Here is a 26,547-nt window from a genome sequence, read left to right as displayed (position 1 = left end):
TGCGCTTTCTGTAGGCATTGCGACTGCGCCACAGCAGCTTCGCCACGTTAGTGATCACCGGAAAATCTCATTATAAGCAGTAAAGATAAGATCGTCTCCATAAGCCAATCCAGTATTAGCGTTGAGGAATCTTGACTCAATCGAATTTCTTCGTTTAAGCCTCTGAGAAGACGAGGGTTTACCCAAGTAAACTCCTAATGTATCAAGCACGTAGTGACGGAGCACAGTCTTTAGACAATCCAAGAGTAATTTCGCTACTTCCCGAAAGATTCCGAGAGCGGGATGGGAACTGGCTTTATATAGAGATGAAATCACATGACCTTGGCCTCCAGTATGAGTACAGGGAAGTAATGGCCATTAGTTGACTGGTTGACGATATCTGTTTATCGTCTTACGTGAGAAAACAATATCTTCCTTAACCCCGACCTACAACCGCTATTCTCCGTTATCTCCGCATACTATCTTCACGCCTCTTATATTTAAAGGCTCCTTGCTCCTATATTTACATCCACCACAACCAACCGCAACAATTCTCATACTACACTCGCTATCAAACCATATTATTGGCACTATGGCATCACTAGTCTGGTTCATCACCGGAGCTTCATCAGGACTCGGTCTATCCCTCTCGCTGTATGCATTGGCAGCCGGACATCAAGTCATCGGAACCGTTCGGAACGCATCCAAGTCGACAGATGCAGTCCAGGCAATTCAGGATAAGGGCGGGAAGATTGTGGAACTAGACGTCACCCAAGCCGATGCCATCCCCGAGGCAGTTAAAAAGGCTGAGAGCTTTTACGGGAAAATCGATGTATTAGTAAACAATGCGGGGTACTCATTATTAGGCGCCGTGGAGGATCTGAAGTAAGGCGTCAATCCACTCGACAAAGGCCAATAGACTAATGATCGATTACAGTGACAAAGAGTGTGCACTCCAGATGGAGACTAACTTCTTCGGACCGCTTCGAGTAATCCGTGCAGTACTCCCCAGTATGCGCGGCAACCGGAGCGGCACGATCGTGAACATTAGTAGCATCGCTGGTCAAGATGCTCTTCCTTCTTGCGGGTTGTATTCTGCAAGCAAGTTCGCTCTGGAAGGTCTATCTGAGTCGTTGGCTTGTGAACTTGCGCCCTTTAATATTTCGGTTCTTGTGGTTGAACCCGGTGCCTTCCGTACGAATTTCCTGTCGGCGGTTCAGAGGAATGAGAGCGGACTTAGCGAACCCTATAAAGGTGGACCCGTGGATACTATGCTAGGCAAGTTCGAGTCAGCACAGGGCAAACAACCGGGAGATCCTGAGAAGGCGGTTGCTAGGATTTTTGAAGTCGTCACTGGAGAAGGCGCCGCTGGTACGCTCAAGGGGAAGATTCTGAGATTGCCACTGGGTCCGGATTGCGTGGAAAGGATGCAGGCAAAGCTGGATAAGGCCTCTGCTGACCTTGATGCTGCGCGAGAGTTCGGACTGAATACAAACTACGATTAGGACATTGGAGAGCTACAAAAGTTGGTCAAGAGTGATGCAACACTTGGCAAAACAAATCGGTATCTTTAGGCAGATATAATGGTGGTGTGAAAGACATAGTCCATAGATTCTAGATTAGCCACCCTATACGCTTGATTTAGATCCCGTTAACATTCTGTGATGTACTTAAAAAGACACTAAGGGAGCTCTATTACAAGCGGAGTAGTTTATAATACAGCTCAACCTGCCAGGGAAAAAAAAAGAAAAACAAAATAGATGTATGTACTTGGGCATATATCCACCCTTGCTTCCTGGACTTGAACTATTCACGGCGATTCATTCTCTTTTCCTTTGAAGGTTTTCCATCCTCTCAAAGGTCTGGAAGTGTCTATTTAGTTAGTTATTTGGGGCTCAAATATGCTCTATCTAAGCCGCTCGCTGGGTGTGAAGATCATCATAGCTGATCAGAGTTAAGAAGGCTGCCTTTCCCTACCACCCCACCGTTATATGAACGCTTCTTCGGCGGCATATATATGATTTAGCCCACAACAGGCGAAGGTTTGCAATTCGGAACGCCGCAAGAAGCTTAAGAGGTTCATATGCAAGCCAAGCGAGCAAGGGTTTGAAATCGCAATTTATCCGTCGGTATCTTCTATCCCGAAAAGACGACAAAGCGGGGTTTCTCATCTTAACGCACCACAATGCCGCGGTTAAAACCTTAAGGAATAAGTTATAGCTGTACGGCAAAGGTCTATACACGCATCCATTCTACATACTGCGGTTGTCGACCACGTGGTATCAAGTTTCTCCATGCGTATTTTGCATATCGCGTATCTAGGGCTAGCTTCCCTCAGCCTCGCCCGGGCCTGTGAAACCGATGAGGATTGCAGCCTCAATGGCATCTGCATTGACAGCACCGATGGTACCAATAACGATGATGGTCGCGGCACTGCAAGCAAAATATGTAAATGTGACCATGGCTGGTTTGGTGAAGACTGCGGCAGGCTGGATCTCGCTCCGGCTACTAGGTATACAGGTTACAACTACACAAATGTTACAGACCCAAGCTACTACGGCAAGTATGGCAACTCCTCCTGGGGTGGACAGATCTTGCAGGATCCAGCCGATCCTACCCTATTCCATCTGTTTGCGTCTCAGTTCAGCTACGGCTGTGGACTGAGTGGATGGAGACCGCATTCCTTTATCATGAGGGCCGAATCTCGGACTGGACCGCAGGGCCCATACCATTTCGCCGACACGGTGGCTCCGGCCTTTCGCCATAACCCTTATGTTTTCTTCAGTCCAGCAGATAATAAGTATCTCTTGTATACCATCGGCGTTGATGCCCCGAAGCCGGAGAAATGCCAAAGCATATCTTACACACGGTGGCCGAACAACATCTCCGTCGCCAGCTCTGATAGCATTCGAGGGCCTTGGACCCCGTTTCAAATGATTCTGGACTCTGAAGAACCACAATCGACGAATCCTGCACCATGGCCACTTTGGACACCAGACGACCCAACCAGCCAGATTATAATGGGAGTGGAGGGAAATGCAATCTTCGTTGCAGATAGATGGGACGGCGAATACAAGTTGATGTACACGCAGCAATGGAACACAACCAGGTATAGCCCCACATGGACCGAGGACCCGTTCTTCTGGCGCGACAAGCGGGGGAACTGGCATACCTTGACGCACTGGATGATCGATATTGTTGAACATGATGGGCAGAAATGGCCGCGTGTTGGTGCCCATATGTATGCACGCGATATAACTGGGCCTTGGTATTTCAAGTTGCAGGAGGCTTTCAACTCTACTGTTACATATACCGATGGGTCGGTTGAGACCCTCAAGCGCCGCGAGAGACCGAAGATTTTCTTTAGTGACGATGGTGAGATGACGCCACTTTATTTAATCAATGGGGTGCAAAGCATGAATGAGAGTTCGCGAAGCTATACCCTTATTCAGCCGATTGGAACGAAGTGGAAGCAGTATGAGAAAGACCTCGGCTTGTGATAGTGATCATCAATATCGGTATCCGAGCCAGGACGGCATTACTGGGCTGATAGAGAATGGTTTTGATACAAAGCATACCTATGAATGCACACGACCGAAATGAAATAGGCAAACCAATGCAAATTAAAATGAAAATGTGCCCACATTGACAAACTAAGATTGTATGACAATATTGCAAACCCAACCTCATATAAATTGGTAAAGAGTGAGAGCATCACCAGCGCACATACAGGCTCAATGCCCCTGTCTATGTAACATTTAAGGTATTTGCGAATAACCAGTAAGTTGGGGATTTAAAGGGATGTACATATACAAACGCCGACTCCAATTGTCTCATGACCACTCTAGCAAAATACTGTCCCACATAAAGCCATGCCACTGAGATGTTTTTGTAACGGTAAATTCGATCGTGTTCGAGCCCTTCGCCAACGTTCCAGCGGGTACTTCAAACTCCTCATATCGGTGAACGCCGCAAAATGTCGAGCTTCGATATACAGAAGCGTCATTTGTGAGGTCACTGAGCTCGCCGACGGTCACATTACCCCCTTGAGCAGTAATCTCTATGTTTACTCCCGAGCTGTAACCTGCCAGGCTGGTTGATAAAACAGCAACCGCATCGGATGCCGGATCATCAGAGAGCTCGAACTTGACCTGCCATGTTCCCTCAGCCGTCTGGGCGTAAGACCAGTCCGAGGTCTCCGAGCTGTTAATGGTGTACTCAAGGTCCGCCGGAGACTCATCCGATAGACCGTGGTGGTACCCGCTGCAGCCGTCTTTGAAACCACAAGCGAGACGGTCAAGCGTACCAATCTGCCAGATCTTGGTCCGGTTCTGTGTATCCCAGGTGTATTCGCCTAAATTGATGGCAGAGGTAGACTCGGAAATCTCAATGCCGTTGGCTGTCAGGTTGGTGGATACATCGCCAATATCGGAATTGTTGCCGGGCCACGCATAGAGAGCGTAGGTTGACGCACGGACATTCTCAAATGAAAAGCTTCCGTCACTGTCGGCGGTTGTCCTGTAGTAGTAGTTTGCGCCCTGCTCCACTGGAAGCTGCCCACTTTCATTATCTCCAAGCATAACGCTGGCTCCTGAAGCAGCTCGACCGTCTGACAATGTAATGATACCATTCACGGAGGATGCGCGCTGATGATGACCTGCTTCAATATCGGCGTTGGGGAAGCTGTAGGGCCAGGATTTGACCTCTTCATCATATTTCGCATTCGCATCCTCGACCGAGCCATTGTTGAGGTACCAGAGCCAAGGACCCCATACCCTTCCTTCGGCGAACTCGTGTTCTTCTCCGGTAAGAAAGTGTAGCCCATGAATCATGTTCAACAACACTGTGTCGCCGGTATTACTTTCGCGGTGCACCATAAGCTCTTGCTTCAGGTGGTCTCCGTTGATGTACTCCTTAGACGGGTGGATATACCAGCAACCAATCCCGTCGCCGTATACACCCCAAGCCTTGGCCGAATTGATGAAGTCACTCCAATCGTACTTGGTGATATAGCTGCCATCCGATAGTTTGTACGTCTCATCTTGGACCTTCTCCCCGGATTCAATCTCGGACAGCTCTGGCAAAGCGCCTTGTCTGTATGTCGTGTAGCCATTTGTGAAAGTCGCATTGTCGAGGCGTGACAGGCTTCGCCACTCGCCCAAAGGCGACGGAAGATCTTTGTTAATAAAGTATTGGTATGCGCCGTGCTGGTCGCGGTAAATTACCCAATGCTGGTCACCCTCTGAGGTCGTAAATTGAACATCGATAAAATCGTCGCCTGAATCCACGATGGTCGCGTTCGAGAAATTGAAGGATTCACTTTGATCCACGTAGGAATAATACTGGCCTTTGGCATCACCGACGATCTCCTTGCCTTGGTAGTATATAGGCTTGACGACGCTCGCACCCACAGTCGCATTCCAGATCGAGTTACCTAGAATGGCCTCGGTCGAACTGACGACCTTTAGGAATGGTGCATCATCGCCAGTCGGCAAAGCCAGAGTGCCTCTAGCAAAGGCTACCGCGACGGCAAGTGTAGGAAAGAGCATTATGCAGCCCATAAGCAATCGCTAGTGAAAATCAAATAACCAAAGACAATAGCTCTACAGATAATTAGAGAAGGGTGAGATGCAACCAGGTAACGATGCTATGAATTTAAATATAGCATGCGAAACAATCACGCCATATGCACCTTTCCCCTGCATACGTTTTAAGAAGGCTTCGGTCCATATTGACTCGAAACCCGTTCCGCCGATAGAATGCATCCAATCCCTTTATGTTTTGGCCGTATGTTATACAAGCTAAGAACAATCAAGATACCAACTAGTTTGGCAAAAAGAATCCACTTTACCTCCGGCCGGGGAACTCGGTATAATTCTGCACGATGTGCATGGGGTTCAGATCAACAGGAGACTTTCTCAACTGGGCAACGATGTCCCATCCATAGCGGCATAGCCACTGGTCTTAGGGTTGCGGTAGGACGGTGGAAAATTCATTCCGGTTAGTGGCCGAAGCACTAAGTAGATTAAAATTAATTAAAGGTACAAACCCCGCTCGACGTTCACGGAAACTATCGTCAGTCTGTCGCTCGCTTGCCCTAACTTTTAATCCACTCGGGGCTTTTCCCCCGGACCCAGTCAGCTAGACACGTAAGCCGGCATTGTGTCTACTACCAGTTCTCATGATTCATGAGTGTCAGGGGCCTTATGCTTAGTATATCCAATATGTATACGCTAGAGAAAATTATTCCCCATCCCAGAACTCTCAAGCACCCCCCCCCCCCATTTCCTGTGGGTCTTCTCGGGAAGGTGAGGAAATCAAGGATAGTCTTTCCTGCTAGTCTCTGCATCTCTCGATCTCTATTTCTCATAATTGAAGAAAATGGAAGAGAGGAAAGAAAAAGCATCGAAAGGTACTACCCTGCTACATCATACGCAATAAGAATACCTAGAACACATCGAAATGAAGCATCAAGGCTAAACAGATCGTTTCTCATTTCTCTAATGTATTCTCATACTAACAACCATTCCCACCATACCTACTTCTCCTCCGAATATCTGGCCCGTACCTGTAGAAAACATACGGAATCGGCACAAGAACAGCACTAATACACCCCAGAATAGTAAGCGTATATGGCACCCCCAAATTCTTATAAAACGGAATAGACACCTCAATCATAGCCCCCGAAACCAAATACCGCATCAACGTCAAACTCGACAAAGCACTTGCCGCATATGTCCCATACGTGTCAATCAGATATTGATAGCAGGTGATAAAAATGCATAGCATACCGAATCCGGTCAACACTGACGCTGCCAGTGGTGACCAGAACGGTATATCCGGCCGTGCGGTCCAAGCCATCCAGAACATTGAGATGGGGAGGGCTGGGGCGCCGATCATTGCCCAATATAAACGGCTTTCTGGAAGTGTCTTTCCAACAGGATCAGTTTCTTTGGTGCGTGTGATATCGCGGGCGCGTAGCTTTGCGTTCAGTGGGATTAGAGGGACGCAAAAGAGGAGGCCAATGGCTAGGCCCAGGAAGCAGAGAGCTGTTTCGCCTTGGGTTAAACCATAGATGCCTTCGTAGATGAATTCGTAGCCGGTAAAGAAGGTGAAAATTATGATGTATGCTACCGTCAGGTATAAGGAAAAAAGGAAGATGGTGGGCTCTTGGACGAGCATTACCACTGGTCGATACATCGCTAGCATCAATCTTGCAGGTAGCGATGTCTCTCTGAGCTCGATCTCTGCTCGGTATCGGTCGTCTCCAGTCACGCGGCGAAGGTGCATTGCTTTCCATTTCAACAATATAGGCGCGTATGTTTCAGGTTGAAACAAGATCACAGTAATAAGGATGATCCCTGCTCCGATTAAAGTCACCCACTCGGTCCATCGCCAGCTGAGGTTCGACTGTCCGATCCAGCCCCCGACCACGGGCCCTAGTACGGGGCCTGAGAAAGAGATGATGGCATAAATTGGAAAGGCAAATACTTGTTCTTCAGGTGTCCAAACATCGGCAATAGTACCGCCAGCACATGCGAGTGGTGTCGCAGCGAAAATCCCAGCCAATGTTCGACATACCAACTGTCCAGCGAGATTTTGAGCCAACCCAGCCCCTACTAGCAGGAGCATGAACACAATCAAGGTGATAATATAAATGGGATTCCTCCCAACAGTTTCGGAGAACGGGCCGCTCATCACTGCCCCCGTTCCAAATCCCACCAAGAACAGACCTAATGATCCCCTGTCAATTTTGAATCCAAGATGGACGAGCGTTGAAACACACCTGTAGACAAAGACGCCACCACTTCGCTTACACCGAATTCCTCTGCGTACTGTGGTATAATTCCCGAATCAATGGACGAAGACCACCCTACAATGACGCCCATGAATGAAACCACGATGGTGACGATTAGTCGCTTGCCGAAGGTCCAATCGCGTGGGTTCATGGGGTCACATGTCGGCTCAAATCCAACAACACTCGCTTTGGTAATATCTGAATTATCACCTTCACTTGCTTTGGTTGTAACACTCGCATTCAAGCGACCCATACTTGGGCTTATGGAGGCTTTTTCGTCGTCGTGCGTTTGGTTGTGCTGGTCGGGATGGGGCAGTGTATTTTGGCTTGAGGCCACGGACATTTCATCACCCGATAAAGAGTCCTTTGGATCAGTTTCATTTGCTGAGAAGTGTTTTATCCTTCTGAAAGTCGGTTGTTGCCATGCTCTGATACCTTTCTCGGGGTCTGTTGCAAGGTGGTTTTCAGCAAGATGCCCGAATCGTCGATATTGAAGTATGGACTGCATCGTGCTGGTATGTGAATGTCAAAAATGAAACTGTTGATTCCACCACTCTATTGTAATGCGAATCATGAAATGTAAAGAAGATCGTGTCGCTTTCTATCTCATTAAATATTAATTGTTGAGTATACTATCGGAATGAAACTACCCGGTCGCTTACATACCGAATCGAGCAGTAAGCCTTCCTATTGGTCACCTGGACTGGCATCGGGACGTCTCTTGCCGGCAGGATTTGATGCCTATCACATCAAATAGAAGACGACTTTGATTTTGCTTGGAGAATGCAACTGTTCGAAATGTGGTCCTTGGCTTTAGGCCATGTCGAATCTGTACACTCTACCCCTTGCAATAGTGAATAAAGATCTACTGTGAAGATGAAAAGACTGGTCTTCAATTCTATATACCTTCAAAAGTCAAGGTCGCCGTCCTGGTTTACCAATTCTAATCTCGTTCCCACGCGAGATTCTGGTAAGAACAAAATATCGTAATAACTTATCCCGGCGGTAAATGAAACCGCCTGAAAAGATAATACAGCATATTACGAAGACAATATATAGTATACCCGGCGAGGAAGAAATCAAGAGAAGTAATCACAAAACATGAAAGGAAAGATTGAACAACAAGTTTGGATGAATAAGAATTGATTTAGTCAAAATATCAACATCAACTACCAGTAAGAGATCAACGGTAATACGGAAATATCTGCTTCTAGAGCTGCACCGGATCAAAAGTGGGATTATTCTGAAAAATAAACTAGGATAGATCACCAAGGGAGGAAGATCCCATACACCATCTCGAGAGAGCTCATCAACTCTGTTGGTTAATATAAGTATTAGCCATAACTTTAGCTTTAATGCAAATATCGTTGAGGACGTAGTTGGCATGTTGCTCATTGTGATTAGCGGCATCTCTGGAGGTTTACCCGAATATAAGAGGAATTTAGCACACCTGCGTGATTCACTGATTATGCCTATTTAGAGAAATAGTAATGCCATTCATAATCCCATTGATTTCAATTGGTTGAATATCTTTTTCTTCAGGTATATCTAGAAGAGGCCATTTAGCGTCGCGCGACGAAGCGAGGCTGAAGATCGCCTGAAGGCCTTATCGACCTACACTACTATCGAATGGCAGAAGCCCTCACCATTCCAACGAATTAGTCGCTATCATCAGTATATTACAATACTACACTTGAAGAGACGCCAAGGTCCAATGTTAAGCTCAAGTATTTCACAGTACTTGCTTCACGAAAGGGAATATGTAAATCATTTATTTTCCCAGATCCCAGTAACTATTATTCACAAAGCCGACTCCAACACTCTGGCACAAACTGGAGCTATGGCAGTATTGGTAATCGAGGCGCGTCCAAATCACGGGAGGATTAAATTAACGGATAGTTCCATTCCGGGTCTTACCCGAAAAGGAATGAACCCAGATTATAAGATAAGATAAGATACGGCGGCTTTGCCTTTTGACTTCGTGACATGATGCTTGCTTACTCTCTGTTCCAATCTAACCACCCCATCTTTCCAGGAATTTATCTCGATGATGCCCGGCAACTCACCCCCAACGAGAGTGAAACAAAAACGGCGGGCCGCAATTGCCTGTGAATATTGTCGTCAGAAAAAGGTCGGCGTACGCGGTGCCAATCTATGATACAACAAAGTAGCTAACGAGGATTATACCGAAGCTAAAATGCAGCAACGGTCGCCCGAAATGCCAGCATTGTCACGCTCGCGGAAAAGAGTGTACATACATTGAACAAGCGAAGATTCCACGGTACGGTTGTGCGAAACCCCAGACGACCTAAAATGTATCTGACCTAACGGTCTAGGCCATCCAAAGCCCGCATCACGCGTTTGGAAGAGGAGAATCAGCGTCTTACTGATGCTATAGCTATCCTGAAGCAACAGGTTGATTTACAACATGGAGACAAAATACGGTCTGCTACTGTGGCTTTTCAGTCACGACACCATGATCCGATATACCCCCCAACAGTAAGGACTGATGCGAGTGTCGGCCACGGGCCGGTATGCTCGCAGATGGACAGTCATGATTTTCGAATCACGGAACGGACTGCTACGTTTGACACTGTCGAGCGATCACATGGCCCGACAAGCGCTGTGGCCGATGAGATAACTTCTAATCGCGATATGAGGAAACGAGGGCGTTCTCAGCAACAGGAGGAGCCAGACACTACCAGAAATCAGTTAGTGGCGAGCGCTGCCCGATTACGTACGTGATGTGGTTCTCACATTGACGCAAATGAGACTGATTTTACAACACTAGGCCAGCTTGAAAGGTTCAACTTCAACACTAACAGGTACGATTTTGACGGCCTCAATCCGGAATTGGCTATGCACCTTCTGTCATTGTACTGGGATCGTCAATTAGACGTAGGTGCGGTCGTCTATCGACCACTCTTCATGAAGGATATGGCATGCTCTGGGCCATATTTTTCTAAGCTTCTTTTGAACGCGATATACTTTACAGCCTCGAAATATTCGCCCCGCCTAGAGGTGCGAGATGATAGAAGTGATCCACTGTCTGTTGGACGAATGTTTCGGCGAAGGATCACGCAACTGCTTAGCGACCATATTACCCGGAGCGAGATCGCCACTATACAAGCATTGCTTTTAGTGGCGTCTTCTTTGTTTAGTTGGTGTGACGAAAAAAGCCTGGCTTGGCTCTATTCTGGTATGGCTATCAATATGATAACGGACTTGGGCATCCAGGTGGATAATGGAAATTATCAAAAGGGCCACAGTCTATCCCCTGAGGAAGCTGAAGTTCGGAGAAGAGTCTTTTGGGGTGCTTACGGTAAAGCCTCCCCCCCACAAGTTTGGTCCGTAGAGTAAACGCTGATGGACATAGTTCTTGATAAGTGTCAGTCGCTCTACCAAGGAAGGCCGATCCGGCTGCGAGAGACAGATTCGGCAATCCCTTTAAGTTTCCTAGATGAATACGAGGAGTATGATCTATTTGATCCCGCATCCTACGGAGACTCCATAGGACTGCCACCTGTTCCGGCACATTCGGTCTCGATCTTGAAAAGATACTGTTCTCTGTCCAGCATCATGTCCCGCATCCTGGACACCTTATATACGGAGCGCAGTACTTCAAGGGATCCAGTTATCCTCTTCGAATGCTCAACGTCTTTAAACCACAAATTACAGTCATGGTATGAGGAGCTTACTTCAGGCCTCACTTCTAGAACGACGGGTTCCTCCATAGCCATCGCATCCCCACACATTCTAGCGTTGACGTAAGTACCGGAACATTTGACTGCTACTTGCATGTATGGCGCCCGCTCACACTATGTAGTGCGTTATACCATACCTTGAAGATCCTGCTCCATCGTCCATTTGTGTCGGACGGACATCTGCGAAGCGCATCACCATCAGTTGCAGGCATAGCCTTCGAGGCATGTGCGACTGCCGCTAACGCGATACATGTCACGCTCGGTACTTATAGGAAGTCATTTTCGATGCAACTAGCGCCGTACAGTATATCTTATGCTACCTACGTAAGCGCCACTATTCACGCTCGCATGGCTGCACATAGCCCTGCAGGCTCTCATGTCCATGACTGTCTTCATAATTGCCTCTCAATTTTGAGGGAGCATCAACGGTTATATCTAGGACCGAAGCGTGCCTTAGGGGTTATACTGAACTTAATCAAAGTGATGAACATTGATATTGACGATTCGACTGCCACGGCCTCCAGTCAAAATGAACCTATTGCGCAGGTGACCTACCAAGGGGACGGTCTGCGAAACCCAGGACATCTTGCTAGCCACCACGCAGGACTCTTTCAAGAACAAAACCAACCATCTGACTTAGACTATGACCTCCAGTATGATCTCCCAATCTACGACATTGACGCGATCATTCAAAGTTTTGACGGCCCCCAACCGATCAACCTGCGACGTTCCGAGGGTGAGACAGCGCAAAACGATCATTCTCATCACCCTGCGGTCACGGATTATCTAGATTTCTCACTGCCACTGGATCCGCTGTTTGGCCTGGACAATTTTGGTGGGGTGGTCTGATCATCTAGAATGAGGAGAGAAATCATGCTTTTTGATCTTCCACAGTTTGTTATCACCAGGGCACCACTCCAATCTTGTCGGGTCCTAGTTAGCCCGGGGAGTTCAGGTTTAGAAGTATATACATTTACACAGATGTCGCTGTCACGCGACGGAATATGCTTTTTTCAACATTCACGCTTCTCTCGATACACTCGTTAATCTAAAATAAGCAATTTTTCCCCGATCGCGACCGTACCGGCGCCCCGGCGTGGAAATTGAGCGGCTCGGTATGCCGATCGCCCTCTCGCCCTCTCCCGATGCAGCAGATATATCTTAACTTCGGCGAACGAGAAAGCATCAGTCTTAAGACAGTGAACTTGCCTAGTCCAATTTTTGACTCATGCGCTTGCTAAGTCAAATATAATTTATAGGCGCCGGCTAAATCAACCTACTCTAGACCAGTTCATCACGTCTAATATATAACGACACGTAAATCTGAGCCACGAGTCAGCATACCATACTACAAAAGTTGCCTATATACGATACATACCTTCTAGTATTATTTCTTTCTATCATATATAATGAAATTCAGTTGACTTAAAATTGTTCTTATATCTCAATATACATTTTCAATTTAAGCTATGGAGTACAAGAACATCGCCCCACACGTTATTAAATTGCTCAACGTGGGCCGTGGGGAGATCCAAACCCCACCATAAAGTACGGCCCAAGGTAGGTTGATGGCATAGGAAATAGAATGAGATAATGATTTAATGATTCGTGTTGTCAGCATGAAACCTGGACAATCGCTCGAGTGCTATCGGTGCATGCTTTTGTCAGTTTTACCCTGCATGCCCACCCTTCAATATATATATCCCAACGTATGTATGGTAATCCCTACATCCTTGAAATACGGTAAACACTTCAACAACTCAAACAACGAGAGCCCATCAGTTCTAGTTTAAGTATGCATTAAGACACAGCACAATGAGGGCATCCTGGTAGACAAAGCTATATAAACAAGGTTGAGAAACCACAAAGGGCTTCGAGAAACGTCATTATTCTCGTTACCCTTCACCGGCCCAATATGCACGCAATAGTGCCGTACCCGGGACCAAAATGTATAACAAAGTGCAAACAGATCGTTATAGCGCAAACAAGCTACTCCACTTCTCGAAAGGCTCTGTGTAGCGACCCTGTTGATGTGGTGGCACAATGGTTGAAGTCTTGGTGGGTATGAATGGGCAACTGCTGATTAGGGCCAGGAATGATCATCGGTACAGAGGCCGAAGGGTTTGAAATGATACTACGTACCAATAGTAATCGATGGGCCCATCATAGAGGCTAACCCAAGAAGGCTAGCGGCGTAAGCAACTTGCATTAGTGTGGCAAGCCGTTGATTGATTGTCCAGTAGAATGTAGAATCGAGCTTGATAGAGTTTTTGGGTGGGACCCTTAACAAGAGGGCGCCTCCATCCACTTAACTATTAGTACGGGAACATCAATTGGGACGGTCAGCAACTTGCATTACTCACTTGTTCTCCTTCACCAATCCACATTTTTCGTGCATAGATCAGCAGGTTTACCTTCATAATGAATAATTTGACAGAAGCCGAAGGGGCTACAAGGTCCTCTATTATTCGACTAGAGCATATGCCCCAGCAGGCCTGGGTGCGGGCCTCCGGAGACGATTGGACGGGAATTATAGATCGCAAGGAACGACGGCGACTGCAGAATCGACATAATCAGAGGGCATATCGTAAGCAGTCCGATTTTTCATGAGTAGAGGGAAGAGCATCATAGTCACTAACCCACATATCAGGTCTAAGGAGGAAGGGGAAAGTGGTTGAAACACTGGAAGATACGCCTTCTACGTCCTCCTCTACGGACGCTGCAGAAATTACACTACGAAGCTCATCCGAGAGACCTCAGGTGGAAACAGCAGAGGAGCTGGAATGCTCCCATGTCCCACCATATGCACTACAGTTCCGCCAATGGTTTGAAGCCACAGCCCGGGAAAGCTATCTCCGTGGTTCACCCCAAATAGAACACTTGATCAGCCTTAGCCGTCTGAACGTGCATCGAGCCATCATTCAGAATATATGTGCGATAGGGATGACCACAGACTGGACCAAAAGCGACGATTCCATCTCCATCTTCAACCTTGTCCAACCCGGGTTTCTGGAGGATAATATCCCGCTTAGCTTGCGCCCTACACACATTCAGCGGAGTGTGCCGCATCATCCCTGGCTGGACTTTTTCCCTTTCCCACATATGCGAGATAATCTTATTGCAGCTGGGGATACGTTAGACGACGACGACCTTTGCCATGATTTGATGGCTTTCTGGGATACTAGGAATACGGGCGCCACATTACTCGTGTGGGGAGAACCTTCCGACCCGAAGAACTGGGAGGTTACTGAAGGATTTGCGAGGAAGTGGGGCTGGGTGCTCCGGGGGTGTTCGGAACTGTTACTTTCTAGCAATCGTTGGAGAATGGGGAGAGGGGAGAAGCCTCTGCTCTGGAGGCATGTCCTTCAGCTACAATAGAATGCTCTATGTGGGACATATTACGACAAAGTTATGAAGTTCAAATGGTTTTGACATTTCATCGTAAATCTAAAGTTTGTAATCTGTTCTTGTATCCAGAAATCACATCATTCATGCATACCGATAATTTGGTGCCGGTATAGACCTGGTAGGGCTGGCAGGGGAGTATGGAGGAGGTACATGGGGAACCTGCCCTGTGACCGGTGTTGCTGGTGGAATGGCCTTCTTTGGAGCCTTCTTGCGACGGCAGCAGCAGCAAATGATTATACCCACCAGTACTGCAAGGACCAAGGCCCCACCGATCCCTGCAGACAGGCCAATGATCAGAGAGCGATGGCGATCCACCCATGAGCTGCCATCCTCACTGTCAGACCGACACCTCCCACTTCGACAGAACCCATCAGAGCAGGGAGTACCATCTTGCACCTGCCGGTTCATGCCCATGCAAACCCCGGATCCATACCAGTCAACCGAGCAACTGAGGGTACAGGAATCATTATTGCACGAGGACACGCCCGTGCTATTTGTGTTGAGTAGCTGTTGACATTGCCTATTTCGGTTGGTACATTCTCCGCTGGCACAAAATAGACCGGATGAGTTGCCGCAGGTTTGTCCATCGGGCGCATATCTGTCAGTGGGACACGAACTGGAGTTTCCAGTGCAGGTTTCCTGAATATCGCAACTTCCAGTACTTTCACGACACACGGTGCCGGACGATGCAAATTGGCAGTTTGTACAGCACGGCCCGGCGGAATCGTCACAGACCGCACCGTCGCGAAACCGACATGTTGATCCGTCGCAACAACTGTTATCATCACAATTGTCGCCGCAGTCGCACTCCTCACCCTCCTCGACAATCCCATTCCCGCATTCCCCAGCCGTAAGAGTGGGTATGTTGCTCGTGTCGCTTAGAAGACAGCTGGTTCTCATGTTTCGAGACCCTAGTAACGAGCAGACATTCCCAACTGTACAGGGTGAGAATTCTGTCTGGGAGGACATCGAGTACGGGTTCATTATGTACTGAGCATCCGCATCACACGTGGACGATGATAATGGGCAGCACTGGGTACTAGAAGAGCATGCGCTCGAATCACAGTCGTGAACCGCACCAAATGTATGACCCGATTCATGACTATAGAAAATGTCAGCGACCATTTCAAATGGTATTCCAGCTCACACACTTACGCGAATACCTGCCACTGGTTGGAGGTTTGTGCTACTACATTCGTGCTTGACTGAGAGCTGCATAGTTGACCTATCCATGAAATACCAACCTCTGAACCTGATGGACAACCGGTCATGAGCGTCCAATAGGCGTTTTCCCTGTCGTTGAGGGAAGACCGCCAGGAAGAAAATTCTTGTAGTCGCCAGTTCATGTCTCCGTCAGAGCATCCAACGTTCCAGGGTGCAGAATCCGAAGCACTACCCGGACAATTCGCGTCACTGATTGTCAAGTTGTGCAAAGCAAGAGATATGTTGAAAGTATTTTCAAATACTTCTGATGCTGTATTGACCATATTGATAAGGCTCCGACGGAGACTTTCCGTGGAGTCGAACGATGCAGTATATGTACAGTCCGTTGCGATTCCGACCAAAGCCACTCTTCTGCTGGTAGGACATCCAGTGGGATTGCCGATACTATCGACTAGATCGTCTGTAGTCAAAGTGGACTGACGTCTGTCCAAAGTAGAAGATGTATCAGGAAACAACCCTTGCGAGACATCCTCAACCCCTATCACTCGAGGGTTCAGGAAATGTGGCATCGCCGGGTCAGCTGCGCAACGGGGCTGCTCGGTTGAGCCTTCTATATCACGACGCAGATCTGCCCGCGAAGAGTGATATGCAACCATATGACCATCGTGAGCGGGCATACCAGTGTTTCCAACCATCTCCCTTGATATCCTAACGTCATAATACTGGGAAAAGGCACTAAATGTACCTTCAAATAGAGGATCATCTCCATCACGAACGATGTATATCCTCGCCCAACCAACCTTTTTCCAATGCCGACCGGTGACCTGAATCCAAACTCCACCTCTGAACACTCTGTGATCTTCGTCGATGAACGGCTCAGTCCGTTTGACTACTCCTTCTGTGTCAAGATACTGAATCTGAGGGTGATGTGCGAGAAGGTAGGGGTTTCGCTCTAGTTTTAGCCTTAAATCATGATCTTGTCCTCGAATTCTGAACGTGATATCAAACTCGGGTTCGGCCTGTTGGGACGGTGTATGTACGACGATCGATTCGAGTTGCGACGCTTTTTGTAATGGCAAGGAACGTATTGAGTGCCCTGTTCGTATCAGTATAACCGCTGGCAGAAGCCCTCCGCTTGGATGCTAATCACCTTGAACATGCGCGAAGAGGACCAAGAGAGGTGTGAAGAGCAAGAGGACTGAATATATTTTCATGGTTAGATACAACGAGAGTTGTTGTTTGGTACTGAAGACACCCGAACTCTACAGCTTACACATAGAGTTATATATACTACATCACTGCGGTCCTCTTGTCCCAATGGATTTATAATCGGCATTCCATGAGAATGAACCGATAGTGATACCAAGCTTCTACCGAGCACCACAAAATCGCAAATCAACCGTTTGGCAAGTCCACAACCGACCCACTTAATCCAGGCATCAGGATAAAACCCTATGGGCATCTGCCATATACCGAGCGCAATACATTATGCAAGCCAAGACAGACTCGTCATCCCCAAGACCCGCTGCGCTGACAGCACCACCCCGAACCTTCCTCCTGTGCCCTAGAAAGCAGAACCGTGGAGAGCACAGCCTCGCCTCCGACTTGGCGCCGCATCCTGCAGTGGCTGCGGATCTCTCGGAGCGGGGAGATATGGTGCCAAGAGAGTGGAAGTGCTTTCCGAATGGTCCATCGGTATTGGCTGATCTCATCGATATCGGTGCTGCCTAATGATAGATTGAGAGTGCTGGTGGCTATGCATGGCTTATCATGCTTTATAGGTTAAGGTTGATTATCTGATGGGTCGCCTTTTACGATTTGTGGCAGATACTCTGGCGCCATAGAGGCATCGATACACAGTAGAACCTTCGAGGATAGCACGGACAACAATTGTACCGGATTGGTTTCGGTCCTCTCAACAGCGATTCATCACATTCTATTTTGCTTAACGATACATGTATAACCTTCCTGAAAGAGTTGAATTGCTCCGACTGGCCTGGAAATCGTAACCAGAGTAGTAGTTGCGTAGAGAAAGTATCAAGACGGGCTAAATTGCAGACCCGACGGGGAACGAAGCATGGAACGTACCAAGAACCACAGAGCCACAAGACATCGGTTCTAGCTATATCCTATAGTCTTTGGATACCGCAGATCTGCCGAGAGTTGGATGACTGGATCATCGCGGATTTATGATTTATCCCATTATCTCCGAGTGACACGACTAGGTCGCTTAGGGTTTTTAGCTCCCGGCACTAATGCAACCTGATTACCACCTTGGCGTGGCTGTGTTGCAGAACTTTGGGTGGCTAGCCCTGGTTTTGTTCCATGTCATGCTTGTGGTTAATGGTTCGCTTACGTGGGTCTGTCTGCCAGTATTTTTAGACTTCCTCTGGCGTCGAATGTCTTGTTTCGGCAAATATCCAAGGCATCAGACACCGGATGTACGACCACGTTCTTCGTCAGAGAGCCTTAGCAAGAAGCAACATTGATTTCTTGTGTGTTCTGTCTCCAGATATTCTTCCTTCTCTACGTTCTCTCCTTCTTTTTCTCTTTTGCTATATTGATTTGTGCGTTTCCCTCCTCCATGGAAAGTACATAATGGACTAAGATGTCTTTCCTGCCCAAATGCATAACGTCCACTAAATTACACTGTGATTAATCGATTCATTCTGAAGTTAAGTACGATTCCAGGACTGCGGTCCTCACACAAACAATCCCAGCTCTGCCGGCGCCGATTTCACTTGATCCTCCTGAATTTCCTGAATCAGCGCATTGCCCGCATAATCCTCTAGGTCTAAGTCCATATAGCCCTGAGCAGCCCATTTCCTCCCTGAAACGAAGATAGAATGTCCATTGATACCCGTATCGCTAAGAATCCGCAAGAGACACTGTCCAGCATCTTCGACCGTGGCTAATACCACCCCCAGACTAGAAACATGGGCAAATGCTTCCTCAGAGAGAATGTTTGTTTTCACATACCTACGCATATGTCAATAACCGAGTCACACAAGTTGTTCCAATAGGGACTACTTACCATGGGGAGATGATATTTACTCGACTCCCGTAATAGAACGCCGTCCGACGGAGAGAATGCATAATACCTCGCATCGCCCATTTACTGGCACAGTACTGAGGCGCGCGAGGGCAGTCGAGGAAGGCTGCACCAGATCCAATGAGAACCAAACATGTATCCTCTTGCTCTGGGGAGGGCTTCTGTCCGTTCTGTTTGATGAAGAAGTGTGAGGCTAATTTGGCTGTGTATAATGTGCCTTGGATGTTCACGTCGATGGTGCTTAGATCCGGCTTTTGTGGTTCTTGGTCGTCGCCGGAGTACAGGAAGACTTCATCTGGTCGGTGGATTCCTGCATTGGCGACGACATAGTGAATTTTTCCTGTCGGTGAAAAGGAGACGGCTTCGCGGAAGAGATGCACTTGGTCTTCCCAGATGCTAGTGTTGCATTGGATGTATTTCGTGCTTGTGGGTCGTTAATGGGTGCTGTCACACGGTAGGGATTGGGGTTTGTATTTACCCGTTTAGTTCTGCTTCTAGTTTCTTTCCTTTTTCTTCATTCAGATCTGCGATACACACATTGACTCTAGGTACTGTGTTAGCCGCTTGTTGTGTATAGGTTCCGAGTGGCATACCCTTTAGCAACGAGGGCGCGAACGTAGCCTTCACCGAGACCATTGGCACCTGTTTCGAGTTAATGGTATTGACCAGTATGACACCTTACGCCGATGGGATTCTACCTCCGGTGACGATTGCTGTCTTTCCATTTAAATCCTTAGTGTCGAAAGGCAAGGAACAGTCGACGGGTCCGTTATGCGTATATCCTTGGACTGGTTGAGACATGGTTGTTGCTGCGAACTGCAATAAAGTGGTACGAAATGGTTTTATTCCTGGCCAGCAAGGAAGGGGGTTTGCTTAAATTCATATAATTGACAGACTCCAGCATTATTTATAAAACCCCAGTTTTGCAGTCCGTAGCCAGCATGATCTCATACTGGATATTTAAACGGCACTAATGCAAGTTGCTTATCCGAACCAAAGGGCTGTTACATATCACCCAATCAAATCTATTCACAAAGTTTCACTATTGGATCTACCAATTATTGTAGTACATATGGGGCAGTGACGATGAATTACTGCATCTGCTATAGCGTTCCTAACCGGGGAAAGCGCCCCACTGTTGCTTTGGCAGCGTGCTGTGTGATCTATAAAACTATTTAAAAGCATACAGAAGTTACGCCTTCGAGACGAACCTCGTACACTCATAAGAAGCGTACAGAAGATATACTCTTGGGACGTATTTCGCAATAGCAATTCAGAGTTTTGACGATAGGACTGCCGGAACCCTGCGAACGCATCCCGGCTTTCGTAGTAAACCACTGGGTCAATTCTCATTAAAAAAAAAGGATTCTGAATCTCAGACAGTACCAGGCGTCTCGCGACCAAGCACGACCAGAAGATTTCTGTCAAAGGCCTTTGTCTGGCCCCCATTACATAGCACAGAGCTCGACATTATTCCAAGATCGCAGCTCGATGCAGTCGTCTGAAGTTGCTATCACGGTGACACTAGGAAAGTTGACACATAAATTTCTATATATTCTGTGCTTTCCGGGAAGAGTGATGGAACTGATACGCCTAGCAGGACAAAAGATAAAAAGAGTTTTGAAGCTATTTAGGCCTCCAATACAACCCATGGTAGTGGTAGATGGAAGGGAGAGGAGATAGGAGGTGGGACTCTCTCTCGTGTAAAAACAACTTAGATGCATAAGGTATATTGTCACAGCCTTGCAACCCCGTATCTTACGGTATAGCTATAAGAGTGGGAAGTATGAAATAGTGTGATATCAAGATCACAACACTTCGGCGGCATGGGATGGGATTGGGACTGTGTTTGGGGTTTGAATTGTTGCTACAGCACTTGGGGCTGCGATTGTTTTGGATTCGTAAATTGGTTATAAATTAGTGTGGAGTACCTGATCTTTGTCTAGGCTTGACAAATTTATATTCTATGAACTTGCCAACATCCGTCATTGAAACGCACCAAAGTGTTTACCGTGAAAAAGAACGCGGAACCATCCCCGTACAAAGTCCTCTCTGCCTAGGCCCCTAAGCAGTCTTCATCTTATGCCCCTCCGGAGATTCGGGCAATAATCGCGCCTTCCATTCCTCTACCAACCCAGCATAATCCCTTGGCTGATGCCGAACAAACCAATTCGCCCACCACGACCCCTTCCTCACCGTTCGCAAGCCCAGATCCCTCAGCAAGAGATCCAAATACGGCATTACTTCGAAAACAAAGGCCGCGTTCCGCGCGCCATTGTCCGCTGGGGACCGCAGGGCGCAGAATTCGGTGTGCAGTGCTATCTCGCGGATCATCGCCTCCTTGTCTTCTTCCTGAAGATGAGCACGGTAATAGTTAAGTTCACGGCCGTGGTTAAGATAGACAAGCGCCCACAGGGCCTGAACTTCGGTCACGATCGCGGTATTGAACGTTGTTACGGTCCCTAGGAAGGCGATGCTGTGGTCGTCCCATAGCCCTGGGGGAACAATGAAGCGCGCGAGGCGGAACGGGTGTAGCACAGTTTCTTCATTGGTGTCGTCCGTTGCGCTGTAGGCCCTGCCCTTGCTCTCGGGGAAGGAGCGGAGCATGGGCAGACGCGTGCATATGTCTTTGCGCGCCTGCTTGACCAGCGCCTGATTGATCGGGTCCGCGGCCCAGGGCAAGCCCAGCTCTTGTTCGATTCCTTCCGGTAAGAACCGAATGCCCGGGGATGCTCTCCACCCCGTGCACAGGATGAGTGCCCTCGTGTCCAGCCTGTCGCCACCACCGCTTGTGCTGCTGCTGCTGCTGCTATTGCTGCTGTTATTGTTGGACAGAACGACTGTGTGAGGCTCCAGCCGCTCAACATCGGCAATGTGCACCTTGACCAGTCCTTCTCGGATGAAGCTAAATAAATCACTCGGGAAATTAAGGATCCCCACCGCCGTCGCAACCCACATTGACCCCACCCAGGGTCTCAGCTTCACCGTCTCCTCGTGGTCGCTGTACCGATTCGCCTTGATCATATCCCACTCCAGGGTTGCCCAGAACAGACGCACAAGCATCCGGCCGGGCCACGTCGCATGCAGGAACTTGCGGACCGGATCGCTCACCCAGATGCAGGGGCTAAACCAGCCCAACGCACGCACGAGGGGGAGGCTCTCGAGGAGGAGGTTGAGGGGCCAGAAAACAGCGGCGGCGCTCATCCATCCGGGTCCAGTGCCAGAGGCTCTGATGACCCAGTTGACGCGGTGGCCCTTGGATGCGCATGCGTAGACGGCGTCCCACCCAGATTTGCTTCCGCCGAGTACTGTTATTGGTGCTTGTGCTTTGTTGGGAAGGCTGCCTCCATGTTCGTGTTGGTCTTCTGTGATGTCGTTGTTGGGTTTGGCGAAGAGTGCCTCCTGGCAACGGGCGAGTTCTTTGAAGTGGAACAGGGGCACGTCGAAAGATTCCTGGCCGGGGAATGTAGGAAGGTGCGGCTGCGAGGTAAGCCCCGTGGCGAGGATGAGTTTCTTCGTCTGTATAACGCAGCTCTTCTCGTGTCCCGCTGTTTTGCATCCAACGAGCCACTCTTTTGTCCCTCCTTCGTCTTCACTGCCGTCGCGATATTCAACACTGTCCACCCTGCAATTCAACCGAATTTTGTCGCGGAACCCAAACTGCTCTGTGTATGCTTTCAGATACTCATGCATCGCTCTGCCTGGTATATGCTCCCCGGGCTTAACTAAAGAAGCAGGCACGTTGTCCCGCATAGGAAAATCGCTATACTCGTATGATCCCAGTAGATTATTCGTCCTGAGTCCAGTGTATAAGCGCTCCTCGGCCCAAACACCCCCAACCGAGGCGGCGGATTCCAGAACGACCAAATTGATCCGGGGATCGAGCGTGAGTGCGGCTTTGGCCGCCGCGAGGCCGTGCCAGCCTGTTGTGATCAGGTTTCAGCTGACATAGCTCCTGATGAACATATGCGGTGGAAGAGTTTGAGGGCGCGAGAAGAGGGGAGGGGAATTTACCAGCGCCAATTATGACCAGATCAACTATCTCCGGCTCCATTATTGTTATTGGGACTTACCCCGCTTGACTTTTGCTTCCACTTTGTCGGTCCTCGAATTGGCATTAGTTAAACCGAGTGCTTAGGTAGCTGCATATGTAGGCGTTGGGTCGATGTTACGGAAAAGAGGCAGGGCGTCGGCCTTGCACACTGCACTGTGCTCTTATAAGTAGCCCCAAGGGCCCATTCCACCATCATCACAGCTGGACGGGGATCTCACCAGCCAAGTGTGGCCTAGCGGGCCGCCAGGAGTCTCAGCTCTGACGCTCCACGAGAAAACCCACCAACCGGCGAGCCAGCCGTGTCCAAGCCAGCTCGGCGACGCCGGTGCCAACTGTCCAATCTGCAGAATCACGAACGCCGGGACGCCTAGTCTTGGCCCTTTTGGAACAAGTTCTGCATCCTGATGAAGTTATCTAACCCGTCTTGGACCCGTTTAATAATCGCACATCATAGCAGAAAAAGTTGCTTGGGGGTTCTTAACCCTCAGTAATCATTTCTTCTCGCAGCCATGTTGATAGATTCAAGCAACGTAATTATCTCAATCTAGGAATTCAACCAGTTTCCAGCTTTTACAAGATATAGGGCGTGGAACAGCAATTCGGGCCGTGGGGTAATCGTTGGCTGAGGCAACAACAGTAACACGGTGACACCCTCTTCCAAATCCCTCACAACGACAGTTTTCCTCCCATCGAAAAGTCCTATCACTGATGAATCTTATCGTTAGTAGAATGTTCTGTTTTAAGAGCGTGTAATAGCGCTACTTTACACTGTTCTCAGCCCGGCTAACACGGTAGACTTCGTGCTGCACTTGATTTAAGTCAAGGTTCCTGAGTAGATCCTTATGACGATGAAGGAAAATGCAGTAAAAACCCTATATTTTCAATACCAGACGTGGTAATGGATATTTTGGTCAAGTCCGTCGGCTGAGTACCCTAAAGAGACGAGATATGTTTTAATAGTGTTATCAAAAGAGTTGAAGTTATTGCCACAATGTTGTAAGATGATGCGCTTTGGCTGATTCAGGGAATCGTCGCAGGTATCGGCCACAGCACTTGGTGCTGAATCTCCAGTATTGTCAGCCATTAGCAAATCGATAGCAATGAATCCTCTAGAGAGAAGGTATAAATCGCAGTCAGGGCGGTTGTCTATAAAGGCTGTGACGATTCGGAATGCGTCAATGTTGCATAGAATTGACCTACTAGGTACTTCCCCCCTCGCACAACCCGCATCCCACCATGACCTTCCTGCGTTCTCCATACTGTGTACTAGTAGATTAATGGAAGGAACTCTAATCATATATACTATGGCAATAGAACAAACCCTATCTCGAAGAAAGAACCATCTACTGTGTTTTCTTCTTTCCGATATTGCCTACCTTTCGTAATCCGAACACACTAGCCACTAGACTTGCGATATTCATACCGAATAATGTCCAGAATGCCGCACGGTATCCCGCCATCAGTGCCTCAGGACTACCTTTATCGTCGAATTGCGATTGTTGTTCGGTGATTTGATTAGAGATCAACGCCACGAGCGCCAGTCCGAAACTCTTCCCGATCTGCGAGACTGTATTGAACACACCCGCCGCTAGTCCTTGTGTCTCACCAGGAAAGACCCCGGCAATGAGGATATTCGATACCGTAAACAGGGAGTCAGCGGCAATTGAATTCAGACAGATCGCCACGAATGCACAGCGCCAGTAAACCCACGCTGGATTCACCAAGGCCATGATGAGCGGCGACACACAGGATATAATCGTAGTGATATTGATAATGGCGTCGGCGCGACACCTGTGTAAGACTAACCCTGTTATAAGGGCGCTCAGCAGGCCGGTGATAGGCGTAGGGATAAACCGGATGGCCGTCTCGAGTCCAGAAAGATGCTGTACGTTCTGGAAGAAGAAGTTGATTACCTGCTCGAACACGTTGAAGGCACCCCAGATCATGAACACGTTGATGCAGATACACGTGAATGCCATATTCTTCCAGAGTGAGTTGCGAATCAAGGTAGGCTTGTTGCGACGCTCTTGGAAGCTTTGCCAGAGTACAAAGAAGATTAATAAAGCACCTGATAGCGAAAAGCAGACGATTGTCGGCGCCTCGTGCGCTTTCTTAATGTCACCTGTGATGAGCCTATGGAAACATATTTAGGTAGGTTGAAATGCGATGAGGCCCAGGGGCAACTGACGACAAAGCGTGAGAAAGCAGACCTAGCGCAGCATTAGCAGCGACTGCCCCGGCCCAATCAATCCCAAACACCAGCATATGCCACGAAACAGTCCCCATGAGACGGCGAGGAATCTGCCACCAAGATAAGAGGAAGGCAAAGGTATTGGCGATAGCCGCACTGTAGAAGCCCCATCGCCATCCAGCGCTGTCGGCAATAATTCCTCCGCAGAGGATCCCAACCCCAAAGCCAACTGGCTGGCCTCCTCCCTTGAAGGCAAATGCGAGGTTGCGTAATTTACCTGCAGGGAAGTGCTCACTAATGAGACTCATGGCAGACGGAAGACACAGTGAGGTTGCTAGACCTGAGACGACACGAAAGAGAATCAATTGAGTTCCTGTCGCCGAGAGGCCACAGGCCATGCAGAAAACGCTCTGGAGAAAACATCCAATCAGGAAGACAATGCGGCTCCCAACAGCATCCGACACGGCTCCGGATATGAGAAGTGTGCATCCTGTCGCAAGGGCATACATGGATACCGGCCTGTTCCGTCAGCACACGCTTCTTTAGCTCGCCGAGTTTCAGAGAGAGATGCGAACCAAAGCTCTATACCAGGGTCCAGGGCTAAATCCTTCGATATAGCCGGGACGGAGACAGTTACCAATCCCCCGAGATAACAGCTGATGAACGTGATACACGAGATACAAAAGATTATTAGAGCAGAGTTCTTGGGTCCTTTTTCCTCGGTACTTTGATCCTCGAGAGATACTCCTGTTGAAGGATGCTCTTCTTTTGACTCGTGGTTCGGCTCGTTCGGGCGTTTTTCATCTCCTTGATTTGATGCTGTTTCTGGAGTCATTACGGCAGTAGAGAGATATTGGAGATAGAAAGATAGCCACAGAGACGCAATGGGGGGAATTAGAGCGAGAGAAAAAAAGGGAAGAGAGAGATGGTAGGATCATTGCAAAAGAAAAAGGAAGCAAACGAAAGGAGATCTACAATGGGTAGATTGATAGATCGAGGCTTCCAACATAAGCCGTCAGAATGTCATGACTCAAGTCGTCATTCCTCAAAATTGACTTCCTTTGTTCCGGCGTCGGTTATACTCGGACCTCGTACTCTGAATAAGCAGGAGAAAAAGAAAAGAAAGAAAAGAAAGATAGAAAGAAAAAGAAGAAAAAAGACAAACGAGATAGAAGCCAAAGCAAGCAGAATCTAAAA

General features: G+C 48.3%; 10 protein-coding genes across 10 annotated transcripts; 4 read left to right on the top strand and 6 right to left on the bottom strand.

Moving 5' to 3' along the window:
* Positions 1–410: 410 nt before the first annotated feature.
* Positions 411–1,697, top strand: BDV38DRAFT_239465 (SDR family oxidoreductase). The gene is made up of 2 exons (XM_032053768.1): positions 411–864; positions 917–1,697. Exons 1-2 carry the CDS (start codon positions 572–574, stop codon positions 1,482–1,484), a joined length of 861 nt encoding a protein of 286 aa, XP_031916894.1. The 5' UTR covers positions 411–571; the 3' UTR covers positions 1,485–1,697.
* Positions 1,698–2,145: 448 nt separating this feature from the next.
* Positions 2,146–3,516, top strand: BDV38DRAFT_289902 (glycoside hydrolase family protein). Its single transcript, XM_032061356.1, has one exon. The coding sequence runs from the start codon at positions 2,274–2,276 to the stop codon at positions 3,477–3,479; it is 1,206 nt and encodes a 401-aa protein (XP_031916893.1). The 5' UTR covers positions 2,146–2,273; the 3' UTR covers positions 3,480–3,516.
* Positions 3,517–3,691: 175 nt separating this feature from the next.
* On the bottom strand, positions 3,692–5,537 carry BDV38DRAFT_289898 (putative rhamnogalacturonase). Its single transcript, XM_032061355.1, has one exon. The coding sequence runs from the start codon at positions 5,526–5,528 to the stop codon at positions 3,813–3,815; it is 1,716 nt and encodes a 571-aa protein (XP_031916892.1). The 5' UTR covers positions 5,529–5,537; the 3' UTR covers positions 3,692–3,812.
* Positions 5,538–6,495: 958 nt separating this feature from the next.
* Positions 6,496–8,285, bottom strand: BDV38DRAFT_289895 (MFS transporter; the record flags this gene model as incomplete). The annotated part of the gene is made up of 2 exons (XM_032061354.1): positions 6,496–7,712; positions 7,766–8,285. 2 exons carry the CDS (start codon positions 8,283–8,285, stop codon positions 6,496–6,498), a joined length of 1,737 nt encoding a protein of 578 aa, XP_031916891.1.
* Positions 8,286–10,432: 2,147 nt separating this feature from the next.
* BDV38DRAFT_268945 (fungal specific transcription factor domain-containing protein) lies at positions 10,433–12,330 on the top strand (the record flags this gene model as incomplete). Its single annotated transcript, XM_032056872.1, has 4 exons — positions 10,433–10,514; positions 10,569–11,099; positions 11,154–11,544; positions 11,604–12,330. The coding sequence occupies 4 exons, from the start codon at positions 10,433–10,435 to the stop codon at positions 12,328–12,330; spliced, it is 1,731 nt and encodes a 576-aa protein (XP_031916890.1).
* A 1,494-nt stretch (positions 12,331–13,824) lies between these two features.
* Positions 13,825–14,901, top strand: BDV38DRAFT_239456 (bZIP transcription factor). Its single transcript, XM_032053767.1, has 2 exons — positions 13,825–14,068; positions 14,132–14,901. Exons 1-2 carry the CDS (start codon positions 13,903–13,905, stop codon positions 14,857–14,859), a joined length of 894 nt encoding a protein of 297 aa, XP_031916889.1. The 5' UTR covers positions 13,825–13,902; the 3' UTR covers positions 14,860–14,901.
* A 69-nt stretch (positions 14,902–14,970) lies between these two features.
* Positions 14,971–17,267, bottom strand: admA (ADAM family of metalloprotease ADM-A; the record flags this gene model as incomplete). Its single annotated transcript, XM_032061353.1, has 3 exons — positions 14,971–15,991; positions 16,045–17,149; positions 17,204–17,267. The coding sequence occupies 3 exons, from the start codon at positions 17,265–17,267 to the stop codon at positions 14,971–14,973; spliced, it is 2,190 nt and encodes a 729-aa protein (XP_031916888.1).
* A 1,488-nt stretch (positions 17,268–18,755) lies between these two features.
* On the bottom strand, positions 18,756–19,906 carry BDV38DRAFT_279797 (putative short chain dehydrogenase/reductase; the record flags this gene model as incomplete). The annotated part of the gene is made up of 5 exons (XM_032059119.1): positions 18,756–19,032; positions 19,088–19,528; positions 19,584–19,649; positions 19,699–19,747; positions 19,804–19,906. 5 exons carry the CDS (start codon positions 19,904–19,906, stop codon positions 18,756–18,758), a joined length of 936 nt encoding a protein of 311 aa, XP_031916887.1.
* Positions 19,907–21,121: 1,215 nt separating this feature from the next.
* BDV38DRAFT_239451 (uncharacterized protein) lies at positions 21,122–23,260 on the bottom strand. Its single transcript, XM_032053766.1, has 2 exons — positions 23,120–23,260; positions 21,122–23,028 (listed from the first exon to the last, which is right to left on the bottom strand). The coding sequence occupies exons 1-2, from the start codon at positions 23,157–23,159 to the stop codon at positions 21,170–21,172; spliced, it is 1,899 nt and encodes a 632-aa protein (XP_031916886.1). The 5' UTR covers positions 23,160–23,260; the 3' UTR covers positions 21,122–21,169.
* A 1,242-nt stretch (positions 23,261–24,502) lies between these two features.
* BDV38DRAFT_289884 (major facilitator superfamily domain-containing protein) lies at positions 24,503–26,268 on the bottom strand (the record flags this gene model as incomplete). The annotated part of the gene is made up of 3 exons (XM_032061352.1): positions 25,926–26,268; positions 25,348–25,869; positions 24,503–25,292 (listed from the first exon to the last, which is right to left on the bottom strand). Exons 1-3 carry the CDS (start codon positions 26,183–26,185, stop codon positions 24,503–24,505), a joined length of 1,572 nt encoding a protein of 523 aa, XP_031916885.1. The 5' UTR covers positions 26,186–26,268.
* Between the last annotated feature and the right edge of the window lie 279 nt (positions 26,269–26,547).

This window comes from Aspergillus pseudotamarii (genome assembly GCF_009193445.1).
Source record: "Aspergillus pseudotamarii strain CBS 117625 unplaced genomic scaffold BDV38scaffold_10, whole genome shotgun sequence".
Classification (NCBI taxonomy): Eukaryota; Fungi; Ascomycota; class Eurotiomycetes; order Eurotiales; family Aspergillaceae; genus Aspergillus; species Aspergillus pseudotamarii.
This window is presented reverse-complemented; position numbering and strand designations above follow the sequence as displayed.

Coding starts and splice junctions, on each gene's coding strand:
- BDV38DRAFT_239451 (XM_032053766.1), bottom strand. CDS start 23,159: ATGGAGCCGGAGATAGTTGATCTGGTCATAATTGGCGCTG. Junction 23,029..23,119: donor TCTGGTCATAATTGGCGCTG/GTAAATTCCCCT, acceptor TGATCACAACAG/GCTGGCACGGCCTCGCGGCG.
- BDV38DRAFT_239456 (XM_032053767.1), top strand. CDS start 13,903: ATGAATAATTTGACAGAAGCCGAAGGGGCTACAAGGTCCTCTATTATT. Junction 14,069..14,131: donor ACATAATCAGAGGGCATATC/GTAAGCAGTCCG, acceptor CCCACATATCAG/GTCTAAGGAGGAAGGGGAAA.
- BDV38DRAFT_289902 (XM_032061356.1), top strand. CDS start 2,274: ATGCGTATTTTGCATATCGCGTATCTAGGGCTAGCTTCCCTCAGCCTC.
- BDV38DRAFT_289898 (XM_032061355.1), bottom strand. CDS start 5,528: ATGCTCTTTCCTACACTTGCCGTCGCGGTAGCCTTTGCTAGAGGCACT.
- BDV38DRAFT_239465 (XM_032053768.1), top strand. CDS start 572: ATGGCATCACTAGTCTGGTTCATCACCGGAGCTTCATCAGGACTCGGT. Junction 865..916: donor GGCGCCGTGGAGGATCTGAA/GTAAGGCGTCAA, acceptor GATCGATTACAG/TGACAAAGAGTGTGCACTCC.